Genomic DNA, 18,464 nt, shown 5'->3' on the forward strand with positions numbered 1-18,464 from the left:
CATCATAAGTGTGTTGGCATTGTATCTTCTGGGTTTATTTTAAGAAAGGTGCTGGTTCCCTACACAGGAAGTGCACCAGGGGTGCCCGATCAGCCTGCACAGAGAAAGGGGAGGTGATGAGCCGGCTCAGAGGCCAAAGCCACAAGGCCAGGGAAGCCTAGTGGTGAGTAACAGTGGTAATTCCCCTGTGCTTGGGTTCTTGCCCATCCTATGAGAAAGCTCCCTGGTGAACATATAAGCAATGTACCACTGCTTTTGTAACCAAATACACTAATTACCTTGACTTACCGGAGCTGAGTTGGGTGTATTGACTAAGGACCAACAATCCTTCCCCGGCCCAGAGTAAACTAGCTGGAAGTGCAGGGAATCATAACCCAGAAGCCAGTCAAAGACTTATCTGACCACAGGGCATGGACCTTATTTTCAGGTAACTTTGGAAAAATCCTCTTTCTTTCTTTCTTCCTTCCTTCCTTCCTTCCTTCCTTCCTTCCTTCCTTCCTTCCTTCCTTCCTTCCTTCCTTCCTTCCTTCCTTCCTTCCTTCCTTCCTTCCTTCCTTCCTTCCTTCCTTTCTCTCTCTCTCTCTCTCTCTCTCTCTCTCTCTCTCTCCCTTCCTTCCTTCCTTCCTTCCTTCCTTCCTTCCTTCCTTCCTTCCTTCCTTCCTTCCTTCCTTCCTTCCTTCTTTCTTTCTTTTTCTGATAAAAGTATTTTATTTTTTTCCAGTTACATGTAAAGATAGTTCTCAACATTTGTTTATACAAGCTTTCCAATTTCAGATTTTTCTCCCTCCCTCCCCCCTCCCCTAGACAGCAGGTAATCTGATATAGGTTATATATAGAATAATCCTTTTTCTTTTTGAAGAGATGTGCATAATCAAGCCTTAAACTAAGAAAATCTTCTGATTAAAGGCCACATCCTCCATCCCTGGAATTCCTCCCACAGGTGTGCACACCCTTCCTTTGGGAGTGGGCCTTTTTAAGCCCCCCTTTCCTCCAAATCCCTTGCCTGTCTTTGTTTAAAAACCTTTGCAATCTATTGCATGATGTCCTATTTGGCAATAGGCTGCATAGTACCCATGATCAAATGTGATTTTCTTCCCTGCTTAATAAAACTGTTCTGTTAACTTTGACAGGCTTTCTCTGGGACTTAAATCTCAAAGACTGGGCCTTCACTTTCTCTAGAGAACTGGCCTTTGAGTTCCCTGGTCTTCCCCTTTCAAAATTCCATTAAGAGAGCATGTGGGGGCAGCTAGGTGGCACAGTGGATAAAGCACCGGCCCTGGATTCAGGAGGACCTGAGTTCAAATCCAGATTCAGACACTTGACACATACTAGCTGTGTGACCCTGGGCAAGTCACTTAACCTTCATTGCCCTGCCCCCCCCCCAAAAAAAAGAGCATGTGCCTCTCTTTACAACACTATCCCTCCATGGGAAGTATTAAGAGGGCAGGACCTGGCATCAGGAGGCTCCTGGATTTGAACCCCACTTTGGACATTTCCTAGTTCAATTTCTCTGAGCTGCAGTTTCTCCAGTTATAAACTGTAACCACGTCACAGGGTTGTGGAGCTGCCTCCAATGAGCAATTTGCAAGCTTTAAAGCACCGTATACATAGTTTTGTTGTTGAGTCGTTTCTCGATCTTGTCTGACTCTTGACCCCATTTGGGGTCATTCTGGCATTTGGCAAAGACACTGGAGTGGTTTGCCATTTCCTTTTCCAACTCATTTTGCGGATGAGGAAAGTTGAGGTAAACAGGGTGAAGTGACTTGCCCAAGGTCACACAGCTAGGAAGGGTCGGAGGCCAGATTTGAACTAAGTTCCTGACTCCAGGCCCTGTGCTCTATCCACTGCATCAGCTATTACTATTCTTTTGGTTTTTTTTGCAGGGCAATAGGGGTTAAGCGACTTGCCCAGGGTCACACAGCTAGTAAGTGTCAAGTGTCTGAGGCCGGATTTGAACTCAGGTCCTCCTGAATCCAGGGCCGGTGCTTTATCCACTGCGCCACCTAGCTGCCCCCCAGCTATTACTATTCTTAATCTGGCAACATACCGAATTAGAGTTTAGAGGTAATCAGCAAAGTGAAGTTGACTAACGCAGGCAAAGCACTGTTAGCCAGTGTTGGTGGTCACTATCCAGCCCTGTCCTCTAACTTTATAGAAGAGCCAGGCCCAAAGACAGAGTGAGACTTTATCCCTTTGGCCCGAAGGGCCGCCCACCTTCTGATATCTTCTGAAGTCGAGACAACATCTGGGCCAATTTCTGCTGCCGCTCTGCTAATTCTCCTCGGCCACTGAAATCCACTCGGAAGAGCGCCATGATTGAGTCAATGATCTGCAGGGGTTGGGGTGGGGAAGAAAGAATGAGCAGAAAGGGAGAAATGAGTGCCTGGGATGGGGGACAGCAGCCCCCTTGCTCAGGGAGGGCAGCCAGGGCAGCCATACCAGAAGCTTGAAGATGCCAGCCTCCTCATGGAACTTGGCAGCCACGTAGTCAAGCAGCTCCATCTGATGCTCACCTGGTAGGAAAGACACCGAGGGAATGTTTCAGAACCTAAGAGGAGCCCACCATCCCCACCCCCGGCAAGTCAGACACACGTTGGGAACCTCAGGGCACCTGAAGAATTCTCCCTTTGTGGGACAATTTCTTCCTCCCCCGCCCTCTGCACTAGCCAGAGATGCCACATTTTAACTTGATTTACTACTTCAAGGGACAGAATTGGGGGAGGGGGAGGGGTTGGGGAGGGTGGGCTTTTAAGATCTGAGGCTGGCCAGAAAAACGTTGGGAAAATGACAAGCAACCCTAACTGCAAAGCCAGCTCCACTAGAGACAACTCACAAGCACCAAGTCAATCTACAATCATTTTTAAAGCACCTACTATGTGCTAAGCACAAAAGGGAGGACAATGCCCATTTCCATCTTGCTGGAACATTCACAAGGCATTTTGAGTGCAAAGGCCCTTATCCCAGTTTGACAGAGGAGGAAACTGAAGATCAAAGAGGGGAGCTGTCTTGCCCGAGGTCATTGCACCCAAACCTCCTGGACTTTTCATGCTGAAGATGAAAACCAGAACTGCTCACATGGTAAATTAGTGCTGCCAAATTTGGAATAATAATAGCTCACATTTGCTTAGGGGGAGGCAGCCAGCCTTGAAGTGTGATGTCAATGTCACTTAGTTTTATTTACGAAATCTCAGAACTGCTGGGCTGGGAGGAACCTCAGCATCTTCTGGCCTCCCCCAATTCTAGAGCAAGAATTCCCACTAGGATGGGGGTTCTGAGCCTGGGGCCTGGGAATCTGGCTTTTTAACATATTTCAATGATGGGATTTCAGTCTGGGGTGTCCCAAAGGTCTTCTTGCCGTTTTGGCCACGGAAGATACACAGTCCGCTTCCCACACATCTCATTTTGCACCTAGGCTCCAGACTGACTATGAAGGCTCTGACACCCTCCGGGTGTCCTGTGGGATCCTTCCAAGGGAACATTCTGCCTTTGCTTTAAGACCCCTGTGAGGAGGAGCCTACTTCACTACGGGACGGACAGGCCTTTCTGCTTTCACACAAGTCTGTTAGGAAGGTTTTCCTTAAAACTGTCTCTGTGTCGCCCCCCACCCCCGCAGCTCTCCATTCTGTCCCCAGGGGACAAGCAGAACATGTCTGTTCTCTAGTCTTACTACCTGGGAGGGAGAGAATGCAGGTATTATTGTCCTCCCACAGATGAATACATGGAGGCCCAGAGAGGGTGAGTGCTTTGCCCATAGTCACACAGCTCATGCCCCGGTGAGATGAGGATCTTACTGGTATAAGCACGAGCATAGAGCACGTTGTCCAGGACAGCATCATGTTCTACATTAAAGCGGTCGGCGATGTCTCGAAGACGGTCTGGACGGCTGGCCCAGGTCAGAATTAAGGAGCCAGGAAATCAAGACAAAGTGAGGCAGGAAGAAAATCTAAGAAGGTCAGAAAGGCATGAGGTGAAATCCAGAGAGACTCTTTGGTGCAGGAAGCAGGGGGTCACCCAACTAGCCAAGAGCTTGTCCAAGGTCACACAGCTAAATGTCAGAGGTGGGATTTGAACCCAGCTCTCCTGCCTTTCCTGGTTAGGAACAGTACTCCCTCCTAGTGTGTTTGTGGGGTCTGTGCTTGCACAGGACACAGGACCAAGTACATGTGGCTAGAAAGGACCTCAGAGGCCACTGAATCCGACTCAGATTTTTCAGATGAGGAACCTGGGGCCCAGGGAAGGAGGTGTGACTTGCCTAGGGTCATGGAGTCCTAAGTGGTAGCAGGGGACAGAGCTGGGATTTGGATAGCTTGGGGGTGGGGAGAGCTAATCATCTCATCCAACCCCTCCCTTTACAGGTGAGGAAGCCACCGGTCCAAGGTCATGCCAGGCGGGCACTTGGCAGAGCCAGACTCCCAAGCTCGGCCTCTACCTCCCCCTGCCACATGCTTTGGACTAAGCCGGGCTCTTTTATTCCCCACATCAGGGCCACAGAAACCCCCTCTGATGAGGTCAGAGGGAGACAAGCGCTCCCGAGCCATCGAGCTCCCCGCATTCAATCATGAATTATTCCTGAAAACAACCTGGGAAGTCCGCCTGTCAGGACAGTTGTTCTGCCTTTTACCAGCAGAGAAACTAGGTCTCCCAGTCAGCGATGTTTAAACTCCTCTGTTGTCTTTCTGCTAATTCACGTGAATAAACGCCCCCATCTTAAGAGGTGCAAAGCTGTTTGTCTGCATCATCTCATTTGCTCTCCTCTGAGGGCGAGAATCTTGGATGCCCGCAAAAGCCCCTGAGGTTGGGATGGCAGTTGTGAGGTGCCACACATCAGCCAGACCTCTTGTGGCTCTGATGTTCAATACAGTTCTCCTCTGGGTCTTTGGATGGAGGAAGTGGGGTGAGGCTAGGACCTAGGGGTCAGTGTGACAGCTACCGGGGATGAGGGAATCTCCCACGTTGCTGGAGCGGATCAGCTCCCATGGAGAGGGCCAAAGACCACAGGCCCAGCTCCGGGGGCGCATGAGGCAGATCAGCTTTTCCATGATCGCCCTGGTCACATCTGGAATCTGACCCCGTGAAGGGAGGAGACAGACATGAAAGAATCCAGGAGGGCAGGGTCAGGTGGGAGTATGGGTATGTATGTGAGGGGGGTCTTTTTTGCACCTGATATTCTAAAAGGTGAGTGAGAAACCTTCAAGAAAGCTAAGGCCCCCGAAGCAGTCACCATCTGGGTCCCCCAAGCCAGAGCCAGGAGCAGGGGTGCCAACCCTTGGCATGCCTCCTGCTGTGCTAGGCCTTCTGTCACTGAAACCCAAGTGTCCTGGGTTGGAAAGAGCCCCTCTCTGGGGCACCGAGGGCTAGAGGGCATGGCCAGTGATCATCATGTCTCCTCCTCTCTACCCACCATTACCTGCTGCCTGCCATGTGTGGGAAGATTACCCGTCTAAGACATTTCCAACAACATTTCCAGGGGCATTCCAGCCTCCTGAATTACGCCGGCAGCCCGTTAACTGAAAAAAGGCTACAAAGTATTTTCTGTATCGATGAAGATCACCTTTCCTCCTGGGTAGCCTCCAGCTCCTGGAAGCTGAGCTGTCACTGGGGAGTGAGAAAACCGAGAACAAAGATGAATATGGGGCAAGTCACACACACAGAGATCAATAGGAAGCGCATGCTTTTGTCTTTAGCTAAGGCTTTTATCCTTTCCCCAGGTTCACCAAGGACCTCCATCTAGTTTCTACGGACCAGACCTTCCGTTGGCTGGCACCATGCTCCCCGCCCCAGGCCCTCGGATGCTGGAGCCAGGGAAGGGGAGGCGTACCCAACTTGGTTCTCTGGAACAGCAGAATTTCAACAAGACTGTCTACCTCTGAGTAATAAATACTATAAGCATAAAATTATGCTCTGCAACTGATTTAACTAGGGTAATTAATATAGATCATAGCACTTAACTCAGTGCCACCCTGTTGGAGCAGGTGAGTAAGCCTCCTTTCCTCTTTATCAAGTACAAACCTCTTTGATCAGTAGCCTGTGGAAGGGCCTGTGGCCAGGAAACTCTCCTCTGAAGGCCAACTGGGGGACAGGCCTGTGCCCTTGGCAAGGCCAGTTCTCAGACAAGACACGGAGGGTCTGTGGAGGGAACTGTGCTTGAAGCCTCTGGAGTTTGAGGGGGCAGAGGCCTTTCAGCTGTCAGTCATGTCACCTCCTTGGGGTAGAGGCACCTAGAGGGAGACTGGTGGAGGACACCAAGGAGAGCTAAACCTGTGATTTAATCAGCAAAAGGAACTCCCAAGTGATGAGGCCGCTTCTTCTTTTAAAGAGGATCTGCACCTTCTCTGCAACTTGTAGTCAGAGAGTTGAGTAGGGGCACTGAGGAATTAAGTGACTTACCCAGGGTCACCCAGTCAGTATGTGTAAGAGGCAGGACTTGAACCCAGGTCTTCCTAGACCCAACCACTTCTCCACCCACTGTGTTTTCTTTGCTATTGTTGTTTAGTTGACTAGTCATGTCTGACTTTCCATAATCCCATTTGGGGTTTTCTTAGCAAAGATACTGGAGTGGCTTGCCATTTCCTTCTCCAGCTCATATTATAGATGATGAAACTGAGGCAAACAGAGTGAAGTGACTTGCCCAGAGTCATACAGCTAGTAGGTGTCTGAAGCTGGATTTGAACTCAGGTCTTCCTTACTCTAGGCTTAGCAATGCTCTCTCCACTGTGCCACCTAGCTGCCCCTATGTCTCTTAGCCTCTTGTAACCTTCCAAAGGTACCACTAGAGTTTTAGTTTTTTTACAACAGATCCCTAATGTCCTTGTCACTAAGACAAGAGGAAAGGCTAAACTTAGAAACTGAACTCTATGTACTGAAAATCAAAACCACATCTTTTCTCCCAAACTGATGCCCCTCCCAACTCCTGTTGGTCCCATGACACCAGTCCCTGAGGCCAGAAACCTCTGATTCCTAATTGACATTTCCCGTGTCTTCATTTCCTCTACAGAGTCAACCACAAAGCCCTAGAGTCTGAAATACTCCATGTCTCTCCCTTGTCCCCTTTGCTCCAACGCTACAGCCGCCCCCTGGTCTAGACCCGGGTTATTCCAATAGCCTCCCCCACTGGTGTCCTGTCCTAGGCCCAGGCTCTTCAGTCCCCTGTCAGATGAATAATCCTTAAAGACAATGTCTTGTTACTTCATTCCCCACCTCGGAAATCTTACTTAAGTGGATTATATCAGTAACTTAATTCTCCAAGACGTCAAATATCTCAAATTTCATCACTTGGAAGTTCGCCAAGGGCTATGACCTAGGTGCTGAAGTCCTTGAGGAAGACTGGATGGGGACGTGGGAGCCAGCTGATGTCAAAGATGAGGCTACAGACTGCTTCATAGGTGTCATGAACCTCAGAGAGGAGAGACTGCCAAATGAAGATGACAGCACAGGTGTGGATGTGGCCATGGCGGGCGTTGGCAGGCTGGGTTGCAAAAGGAGGGAGTTCATCCTTCCTTCCAGATGTGAGTCAGGGGACATGACAGCAGGAATCTTCTCGTCCTACTGGTCTTTGGAAGATGGAGAGAGAGGGAGGGCTGGGATGGGAGGAATCACCTGACTAGAGAAACTTGCTTGGGATGTGACATTTATGTCAAATAACTATATTTTCTGAACCCAAAACGAAGACACATTCTGACAAAGGCTAGTGCTTTTCTAAGGCTTGTTTTCTTGAATTGAGACTGTCCCAGAAATGGCAGAAAGATACTTACCGCAGAGGGTGTGAGAAAGTTGGGTTTTTCCTGTTCGAAATTCTGTGAAAGAAAGAGAAACTAATGAAAAATGGGCACTTTTTGTTAACCCCTAGAAATTTTGGCCAAGAATATAACATGAATATCAATCCTGTTATTATGTCTGTATCAACCCTCATTCATCAAGGCCATGGGATTGTAAACTTTGGAGCTGAAATGGACCTGAGAGGTCATTTAATCCAATTCCAGAATTTTGCAGATGAAGAAACTGAGTCCCCAGGAGAATCTGAATTCAAGTACTAGCCTTGCAAACTATCTGCTTATTTTGGGCTTCACACTCAAACCTCTCAGGGCCTCAGTTTCTCATCTATAAAATGAGGAGTTGAAGTAAATGACCTCTAATGTTCTTTCTGTCCCTAATTCCTATTATCCAATTTTTAAACAAATGCCTTTTGTTTATGCTAATAATCAGGATATAGCCCAGAGTAGCTACTTATGGATTGATATAGAATCAGTAATGAGATTCTTAGACCAAGGGATATTAATTTTTTTTTGGTGACTCCCATGTACTGTCAGACTGCTCTCCAAAAAGATGCTACCAAATTTGCAATTCCACTAGCAATGTATGGGTGTGCCCAATGTTCCATTAGCATTGTTCTGTCAACTCTCAGTCTGATTTTTTAATTTGATGGGTATGAAGGAAGAATACAAAGGTATTTTAATTTCTCTGATTAATAATGAGATTATTATTGGTATTGTTATATTGTAGCTATCAGGTGATATAATAGTCTCCAAAGAGGGAAAGGGAGAGACATGTGGAGGGTGTAAACTGGCCCTAACATATAACCAAAGGCCAGATTTGAACTTTGTAAAGAGTCTTCCTGACTCCAGGCCTGGCAGTCTATCCACTGTGCCATCTAGTGGCCTTTTAGGGAACATATATTCCCTATATACCTATATTCAGTTATCTTCCAGGGGAATTGAGAAAAATATATTCTTTTCCAGGAAAATCAAAGCAAAAGAAAAAAAAACAAAAGATACTAAGGATAGTAATCTTTTCCTAAATGATTTTTTCTAGTGACCTATCATAGCAATGAATGTTCATTCTAGTTGTAACCCAGGCTGACCCTTTTTTGTACTAGTTATATCAAAGGATAATTAATTGCCGTTTCTTGCCTTGTAAATTCTTAAAGCTGATTTATTATTACTTAATTTAATATTTATGTAGCTATTTAATTTTAAAATATTTAATGTTATTTAATTATATCTAATAAATTAAATTAACATTAATGCATTCAACATATTTAAATATTAAATATTAATGGTTATCGATTGTTTGAGTTCTACATGCACTTAATTCAACAAGTCATTCAGCAAACATTTGTTAAGTGACTACTATGTGGTAGACACCATGCTCAGTGCTAAGGAGATAGAAGGAAGGGAGGCAGGAAGGCAGGAGGGCGGAAGGAAGGAAGGAAGGAAGGAAGGAAGGAAGGAAGGAAGGAAGGAAGGAAGGAAGGAAGGAAGGAAGGAAGGAAGGAAGGAAGGAAGGAAGGAAGGAAGGAAGGAAGGAAGGAAGGAAGGAAGGGAGGGAGGGAGACACAGCCCCTACCTTCAAGAAGCTAACATTCTACTGGTGAGAGTACAACATTCACAGAGAAAATTCTAATTCAAGGGAGGAAGTGAAGGAAGGAAAAGAGATGGAGAAAACCAAGAAGGGGGAAGTGTTTCAGTTAGGAGAGAGGTTCCTAAACTTTGAAGTTTTACAGCACACTCAGCATCTCAGTAATTTTCTCCCAATGCTCCAACTCCAAAATCTATCTACATCTACATCTTTATACCAGTTCTGCTTATTAAGTGGCCCACTGCAGGTCTGCTGGGGCATCTCGGAGCCTCCCTCAGCACTAGTGGGTCAGGGGAGGCTTCATGGAGGAGGTGGCCCTTGACATCCTACGTCCTGCAGGCGATCCCTTCCAGCTTAGAAGTCCTTTGCTCAATGGGCCCTTCTCTGACCTTCCCAGCTCAGCGGTCCCTCTCAGTGATAACAGTTTCTGTTCTGAATTGGCTCCTTCCGGCTCTGGGGTCTGTCCTAAAGTTCCTTCCAGTCCTGTCCTCTACTGTTCTGTCCAGCCCAAGGTGCCCGGTCCCACCCTCTTCTCTGTTCTGATGTCCCTCCCAGCTCAGTCATATCCCAATATCAAGGTTGCACTCACCCCCAAAAGCTTCTGTAATTGCCATGCTTTCAATCCCACCACCCAACAGCTTACTGGAAAAGAAAGCAAGCGAGCATTAGCCAGTAAGAGAAGCAGAGTCTGACAATAAGGGGCAAGAGCTAAGCCCACAGCAGGCGATAGAGGTGGAGAAGTCTCAGCTGCTCCGGTTGAGGGCCTTGTTGGGTACAGACAGGTGGATGAACACCTGCTCGTGGGCCCTGGGGGCGCTCCTTCCAACCCACAGACAGAAGCCTAGCTCCTGGAGTCCCCTTCTCTAGAGCCTGATCTGGTGTTAGGGTCAAGGCACTTGGAGCTCAATAGGACTTTCCAGCTGTCCTAAAATCAGCACCATGCTTCCAAAAGTCAGTGAGTGTGTGTATTTTTAAAAATAAATATCCTAGGGGCAGCTAGGTGGCGCAGTGGATAGAGCACCGGCCCTGGAGTCAGAAGTACCTGAGTTCAAATCCGGGCTCCGACATTTAACACTTACTAGCTGTGTGACCCTGGGCAAGTCACTTAACCCCAATTGCCTCACTAAAAAATAAATAAATAAACAAACAAACAAATAAATATCCTAGAACCGTGTGAGAAACAAACAGCATGTGTTACTATGGCTGGGTCTGAGCTCTAGACTTGAGGTTAGAAAACTGGGGTGAGAACTGGCTCTGTCGCTTAATGGCTGAGGGATCTGGTGACCAAGTCCATTTCCTCTCTCTGTGCCTCAGCTTACCCTTCTGCTAAAATGGGGGTGATGATGCTTGCACTGCTTAGCTCACCAGGTTGTCCATAAGGAGGTTCAATTAGAAAATGGACACCAAGTCCCTTTTACAGATAAAGCACAATATAAATGTAAGACAGACTAACATCTGTACCAAGCAGGTTGGTCTCTCTGATCAGGCTGGAATCAGGTTATTTCAGACAGAAGAGTTCAGCCAACACCCAAAGAAGGTCCCTTCTATGGCAGGGACAGCTTTGAAGACTGCCAGGGAGGGGGAACCCCCAGTGCTGGGGCTGCCTGATCCACTTTTAGGCTATTCTAATCATTAGCCAGTTTTTCATAACACCAAGCCTCAGTTTACCCCTTTGCAACTTTGACCTATTCTCTACTTCTGCCCTCTGGGTTCAAATTGAATAAATTTAGCTCATCTTCCACATAATCACCTTCAAAGACAGTTCTATAATCACAACAGCCAACATTGTCATCATCACCACTAGTGCTAATAGTATCACTTTAAGGTGATAAAGCACTTTACAAGTATTCTCATTTGGTCCCCAGAGCAATCCTGGGAAGGAGGTACTATCATGATTTTACAGTTGAGGAAACTGAGGCACACAGAGGTTAAGTGACTTGCCCAGGGTCCCACAACTAGTCGAGTCTGAGGCTGGATCTGAACTCGGGGCTTCTTGCTTCCAGGCTCAATGCTCTATCTGCTGTGCCTTCTAAGTAACTGCCTCTAAGATAAAAAGAGAATCTAAGCCTGTGGAAAGCAAAAAAGAAAAATAAAAGAACACGGCTTAGATTCTGTAAAGTGTGCCCTTTCACCCTGAAAGGAAAAGCCAAATTCCTTAAAACAAACCCCTTAAATCTTTCTCTCTATGAATAGAAAATAGAAGCAAAGAGTCAAACTGACTTTAAAAATCCCTGTGAGATGAAAACCAGCCTGATTTTGCAACTATTCCTGCTATCTTTGGGAACTTGGTTTCTGCTTCAGTCTGTCTGGGATTTCTACTTGGCTTTGGCGCCTGTTGGAAACACCCTAGGCCCTTCTGGGTAAAGAGCATTTGAAAAGAAGCAGCCACATGACGGAGGAAAGGAGGCACATCCCGGCCCTCCCAAGACCAGGCCCTGAGACTGGGGAGCATGAGAAGCGCACTCAAATTCCTGGCTTCCTGTGGTGATATGGAAAACCATCTTCCGCTTTTCACTGTACTCGAAGGCAGTCAGGAACCCCGGCTCCTGGGAAGAGAGAAAAGGAAAAGATTAGCATGGCTGCCCATGGGCCTCGTTACTGGGCACCCACTGCATCACCTGGCCAGAGCTGCCGACTAAGGTCTGACTTGGCACTGGACTAGCTATGGAAACTTCCACCCCAGGCCCATGGGGCAGCAGAGCAAAGAGCATAAGGCCCAGCTCCATGATGGGCCACCCCCAAAAAGACATCCTCATCCTCACAGTGAACCAGAGGTAGCCCCCTGCAGTCACCTTTCGTCATCTCAAAGGGCCGGTCCAGAGCTTCAGCCCATTTGGTCAGCACCGACCATGGAGAGATCTGCTTGGTCTCGCTCACTCTAGCTCTCCTACACTGTTCTTCAAAGCACAGAGAACCCCAAAATGCCCATCCTCATGAGCAATAGCAGGGGGAACAATCCACTTTAACTCCATGTCACACATAGTGTAGACCGATCACTATTAACCAAGTCTTTCCCATGCTCTCCTCTGGTGGTCTGGTAATGTCTTTAGCCCTGCCCATCAGATGTCACACAGAATGGCAGGAGGGGAGGCGAAAGACAGAAAAGAGAAAGGGATAAGGGGAAGAATAAGCAAGGAGGGAGAGAAAGAGGAGAGAGTGGAGAGAGAGAAGGGATGGAGGGAGAGAGAGAGAGAGAGTGTGTGAGAGAGAGAGGGGATAGGGGGGGAGAGGGGGGAGAGAGGGGGAGAGGGAGAGAGAGAGAGGGAGAGAGAGGGAGAGGGGGAGGGGGGAGGGAGAGGGGGAGAGGGAGAGGGAGAGAGGGAGAGGGAGAGGGAGAGGGAGAGGGAGAGGGAGAGGGAGAGGGAGAGGGAGAGGGAGAGGGGGGGAGAGAGGGGGGGGAGAGAGGGGGGAGAGAGAGGGAGAGAGAGGGAGAGAGGGAGAGGGAGGGGGAGGGAGAGGGAGGGAGAGAGAGAGGGAGAGGGAGAGGGAGAGGGAGAGGGAGAGAGGGAGAGGGAGAGGGAGAGGGAGAGGGAGAGGGAGAGGGAGAGGGAGAGGGAGAGGGAGAGGGAGAGGGAGAGGGAGAGGGAGAGGGAGAGGGAGGGGGAGGGAGAGAGAGAGAGAGAGAGAGAGAGAGAGAGAGAGAGAGAGAGAGAGAGAGAGAGAGAGAGAGAGAGAGAGAGAGAGAGAGAGAGAGGTGAACACGTGCTTGTCAATGAGTACTTCCAACACCTGCTTGTTGATTGACTGATAGTCTACCACTGGTGGATCCCAGACTTTCAGAAACAAGTCAATGGCACCTTGAAGCATGGCCAATGCATGGGTAGATGATGATGCTGGGACCTACATAAACTGCTTCATCAGAGAGCAGCTTGGGAAAAAAACACTATTATTTCAGGAATGAATGTATTAAAACAACAACCCCAAAAATGATCATAGAAAGCATTTATCTAGCACTTTAAAAAATATTTGCAGGGATCAGCTAGGTGGTGCAGTGGATAAAGCACCAGCCCTGGATTCAGGAGGACCTGAGTTCAAATCCAGATTCAGATACTTGACACTTACTAGCTATGTGACCCTGGGCAAGTCACTTAACCCTCACTGCCCTGAAAAAAAAATTTGCAAAGCACTATTCATTCACTACCTCATTTGATTCTCACAACCTTGCGAGGTAGGCACTATTAGTATCCCCATTTTCCAGACTAAGCAAAGTTAGGGGTCTTGCCCAGGGTCATGTAGCAAGAGTTTGAGGAGGAGGGATCCAAATTAACTCCACCTCTGTCATTCCAGGCCTAGAAGAAGTGTGGTCTTCTGGACTTGATATATGGAAGGAAGTACCCCAAACACCTGGTACAGTGATTGGAAAGAGAGCTGGACTTAGGGCTGGGGAACCTCAGACCTGACCTTGGCTCTATGACCTTGGGCCAGGCACTGACCTTTCTGGGCCTTAGTTTCCTCCTATGTAAATGTGGTTTTTTTTTGGGGGGGTGCTTGGCTAGATAACCTCTGGGACCCTTCCAGTGCTAAATCTAGAAGCTCTGAACCTAGCAGTGAACTCCAGGTAAGGTAATCGATACCATTTATTCTCTGTGTGGCCGCCTCTTACTCTGCACCCTTGTAATATACCATGGTCTATCTATAAGAGGAATTTTCCACACAGCATTCACATGGATCAGCCTCCATCTTAGAAGGATTTGATTAGCCTGGCCTCATGGCAGAAGATGATAGAAAGACTCAGCCTGGGCCCCTCCAAAGCTATTCCCAGTTAGTGCAAAGGAGGCTTTAGCTCAGGGTACCAATACTAGAGGATGGCTTCCTCCCAGCAGGCATGACACACCCTCAGAAGGCTTGGCTCTTCCCTCATCTCATCACCCTGGAATTTTCTGGCAGGATTATCTCCCACAGGAGTGAGGGCTGACTCTTGGAGGGTCAGGCCACCCCACTCCTGGAATGACTGTACCTACAATGGGCCTGTCTCTGCTCTCCGGCTCCCCAAAGGACCCGGCCCCCTATACTGGGCTGCACTGACCAAACTACCAAGGTCGGTGTCAGGCTTACGATGAGCTTGTTGGCTGCCTCTTTAATCTTGTCTACTTTGGCTTCAGAGAGGCCTTTGATGTTGCACAGGGCCCTTCTGGTGGTCATCTGGATCCCCTTGACCGTGCAGATCCCCGCTGACTTCATTTTCTTGATATCAGCCATGTTCTGGGAAGAGAAGAGTGGGCACAGCGTGCCAAGGGAATGTCAGGCTGAGCGGCTCCCCTCAGTGTTGGTGAGCCCACATGCATGTCCATCCCAGCTCACTGTGCTGCCAGAACACTTGCTGTGCCCAGGTGGAGCCCACCCACCATGCATGTTCAAACGGAGCTATCTGGAGAGAACCCACCTGCCAGCAGGCCAAATGTTCTGGCTGTGCCACGGCTCCCAAGGAATGCTTGTGGAAGCCTGGCCAGGCACGGATCACTTAAAAGAGCAGCCTATCTTTGGAAAAGTGAGCGGTGCCTTCTATTGGCAAAAACTGTGGCCGATATGTTTGGTTTAGCATTTTTTAAGATAACTTTTTTTGCCCTCTAAAGAATGCCCACTTCCACATTACCAATGAGCCAGGATTTTCTCCTACTCTTATACATTTAAAGTAGCTGAAGACAAGACTAAATAGGAAGGCTTCAGTGCAATGATCAATTATTAAGCACCTATTGTATGCAGCACATTCATGCTGGAGGCTGGGGATATGAAATACTCTCGCCTCTTATAAAATAATGGGGATGATAACACACATACACACACACACAGAGAACTGTGACATGTCAGAATACAATAAATGTATAGAAAAGTGGGGTGAAAGGCTTGAAGTGGGGAGTCACTTCTTGTTGGTAGGAAAAGGGAAAGACTTCCCAGAGGAAATGGTACCTGATCTGATCTAAGAAAGGAGGGAAGGGGGCAGCTAGGTGGTGCAGTGGATAGAGCACTGGCCCTGGATTCAGGAGGACCTGAGTTCAAATCCGGCCTCAGACACTTAACAATTACTAGCTGTGTGACCCTGGGCAAGTCACTTAACCCCAATTGCCTGAAACACACAAAAAAAAAAGTGAAAGGAAGGAAGGAAGGAAGGAAGGAAGGAAGGAAGGAAGGAAGGAAGGAAGGAAGGAAGGAAGGAAGGAAGGAAGGAAGGAGAGAAGGATTCCAACAGCTAGAGATGCATTGAGAATGCCTTTTAGGCTTTAAAACTGTACCTACCCTTTGACCCAGAAATACCACTGCTAGGCCTATATCCTAAAGAGATCATAAAAAAGGGGAAAGGACCCACATGTATAAAAATATTTATAGCTGCTCTTTTTTGTGGTAGCAAAGAATTGGAAATTGAGGGGGTGCCCATCAATTGGGGAATGGCTGAACAAGTTGTGGTATATGAATGTAATGGAATACTATTGTGCTATAAGAAATGATAAGCAGGTGGATTTCAGAAAAACCTGGAGAGACTTACATGAACCGATGCTGAAAGAACTTTGTGCATAGAATCAACAACACTGTGTGATAATCAACTGTGATAGACTTAACTCTTCTCAGCAATGCAATGATCCAAGACAATGTCAAAAGACTTATGGTGGAAAATGCTATCCATATACAGAGAAAGAACTATGGAGTCTGAATGCAGACTGAAGCATGCTATTTTCACTTCTGTTATTGCTTTCTTGTTATTGTTTTTGTTTATTTTTTCTTGCGTTGTTTTCCTTTTGTTCTAATTAATGTGGAAATGTTTAACATGATTGTAATGTATAACCTATATCAAATTGCTTGCTGGCCTCAGGAGGGGGGAGGGGGGGAGGGGGGGGGAAATCTGGAACTCAAAAAATATCTTTACATATTATTGAGAAAAAAAAATTGTTTTAAAAGGATGCCTTTTAAACATGAGAGAGACAGACAGAGAGAGAGGGGTTTGGGGCAGGTGAACAGGGATGGCAAGTAGTCCAATCCAGCTGAAAGTGAGAGTGTATGAGAGGGAACTTCATGAAATGAGACTGGGAGAAAGTTGGGGATGAAGTGTAAAAGGCCCCAAATGCCGGCCTCAGTGAGGAGCATGAGATTCCTTTGGTAGGGAAGAGGGTGAAGGACATGAGCAGAGGCCCATCTCTTTGGAAGAAGACTTTAACCTTAGTGTCACGGATGGATGGGAGACAGAAGATGACATGGAAGAGGTTTGGGGTTTCCTGGCTCTTGAGGGAGTTCCTATGGTCTTTAACATGTCAGTGTAGTGAGTGTGGGTGATGATTCCCCTGTTCCCTTCTCTCTCCTGATTGGGAGTTAACCCCATGGTGTGCCCAGTGATCAAGAAGAAAGGGCCTGAAAAGTGAGAAAAAAAAAGAGAAGGACTGTAGGGAGGGAGGAAACGGAGAAGAGGAGGGGGAGAGAGACGGGGTGTAGGGGGAAGGATGGAAGAGACACAGAAAGAGAAGGGGGAGAAGAGAGAGGGACACACAGAGAGAGAAAAAAGTGAACAGTGAAGAGATCGAGGAGCAGCAAGTGGGAGAAGACAAGGGCTACAGGCACTGTCTTCTCCTCTTCAATGGGAGAGATGAACTAAAAAGATAAGACTCAATTTTGTCCCGGAAACTGGTAGATATCCAAGAGGTGCCTTTACATAAGTAGTCAAAGGTCAAGAACAAAGAGTTTCCAGAAAGGATCGTGTTAAAGCAAGAATGAAAGAACCCTGATCTTTCACCTCCAGAAAGGCAAAGGTGATAAAACCCTGCACAGCAGATGCTGGAGCGGCTGGGGGCAGACAGGTGCATGATGACACTCTTCCTGCACAGCCTGTCTGCACATCCAAGTCTTGTTTCTACCTTGGGTCCCCTTCTCTGCCCCTGGGGCAGCCCCTCATGTCCTCTCACCTGGACTCTCAAAAAGCCTCCCAGCTAGTCTCCCTATCTCCAGTCTCTCCCCACTCTGGTCCATCTTCCTCTCAGATGCCAAGCTTTTTCTAAAGTGCAGGTCTGCCAGGTCAGCAGTGAATCTGCCCAGCAGCCAAAGTCAAGAAGCCATTTGTCTATCGCTGTTGCTTTACCCACAACTAAATATGGGGGCAGCTAGGTGGCGCAGTGGATAGAGCACCAGCCCTGAATTCAGGAATACCTGAATTCAAATCTGGCCTCAGACACTTAACACTTACTAGCGACCCTGGGCAAGTCACTTAACCCCAAATGCCTCACTAAAAAAAAAAAGTAAACATGGAGAGGGAAATGTTTGGTAGCTCCCACTTTGATCCCACTCTCCCAAAGGATCAAGGAGGAGGTAGAATGACAGTGTACTACCGGGCTGCACAAAACCAAATCGCTTTGTCCTTCTGCCCTTGAAAAATTTTTGCAGCAAACATCTTTTTTGTAAAAGCTTTAAAAAAAGTAGGTCTGACCATGTCACCGCCCACCAGGTCCCCCCCAAACTCCAATCCCCCAGGATCAAATACAGACTCCTCTGTTTGGCATTTAAAGATTTGTGGCAGGAGGCAGTTAGGTGGCGCAGTAGATAAAGCACCGGCCCTGGATTCAGGAGGACCTGAGTTCAAATCCAACTTCAGACACTTGACACTTACTAGCTGTGTGACCCTGGGCAAGTCACTTAACCCTTATTGCCCCACAAAAAAAAAAAGATTTGTGTTACCTGGTCTCTTCGGACTTTCCCCAGGTTTCTTACACCACCCCCAATTCATTCCACAATCCAGCCACGCTGGCCTCCTAGATACTCCTCCAACACAGTATCTCATCTCCCACCTCTGAGCCTTTGCACCAGCCATCCCTCATGTCTGGAATGCCCCCCTTATGTCTCTCCCTACTCCTCCCCCACTTTGTTCCCATGGCTTCCTTCAAGCCTCGGCTCAAGTCTCCCCTTTGGCAGCCAGCACCTTTCCTGGGTCCCCTAGCTCTTGGTATCTTCACCTCTCAGATTACCACCCACCCCCTCTGCAGCCATTTTGTATGAACCTACTTATTTGCACAGGATCCCGCCCCCTAAAATGCACACCCCAGGAGGGCAGGGACTGTTTTTGCTTTTCTTTGTGTCTCCAGCATTTAACAAGGTGAATGGTATAACAGTAAGCACTTAAACATTTGTTGAGAATT

General features: G+C 47.7%; 1 protein-coding gene across 2 annotated transcripts in view; it reads right to left on the minus strand.

Moving 5' to 3' along the window:
• DMC1 (DNA meiotic recombinase 1) overlaps window positions 1-18,464 on the minus strand; it is a 45,797-nt gene that overhangs the window by 20,813 nt on the left and 6,520 nt on the right. For both annotated transcript variants that reach the window (XM_043965235.1, XM_043965236.1), the window contains exons 4-11: window positions 14,410-14,556; window positions 11,818-11,900; window positions 9,944-9,996; window positions 7,752-7,793; window positions 5,523-5,595; window positions 3,792-3,883; window positions 2,440-2,513; window positions 2,215-2,329 (exon numbers count right to left, since the gene is read on the minus strand). In XM_043965235.1, the coding sequence (XP_043821170.1) occupies window positions 2,215-2,329; window positions 2,440-2,513; window positions 3,792-3,883; window positions 5,523-5,595; window positions 7,752-7,793; window positions 9,944-9,996; window positions 11,818-11,900; window positions 14,410-14,556 (679 nt within the window). The remainder of the gene's footprint in view (window positions 1-2,214; window positions 2,330-2,439; window positions 2,514-3,791; window positions 3,884-5,522; window positions 5,596-7,751; window positions 7,794-9,943; window positions 9,997-11,817; window positions 11,901-14,409; window positions 14,557-18,464) is intronic.

The sequence above is a fragment of the Dromiciops gliroides genome, chromosome 5, assembly GCF_019393635.1.
Source record: "Dromiciops gliroides isolate mDroGli1 chromosome 5, mDroGli1.pri, whole genome shotgun sequence".
Taxonomy (NCBI): Eukaryota; Metazoa; Chordata; class Mammalia; order Microbiotheria; family Microbiotheriidae; genus Dromiciops; species Dromiciops gliroides.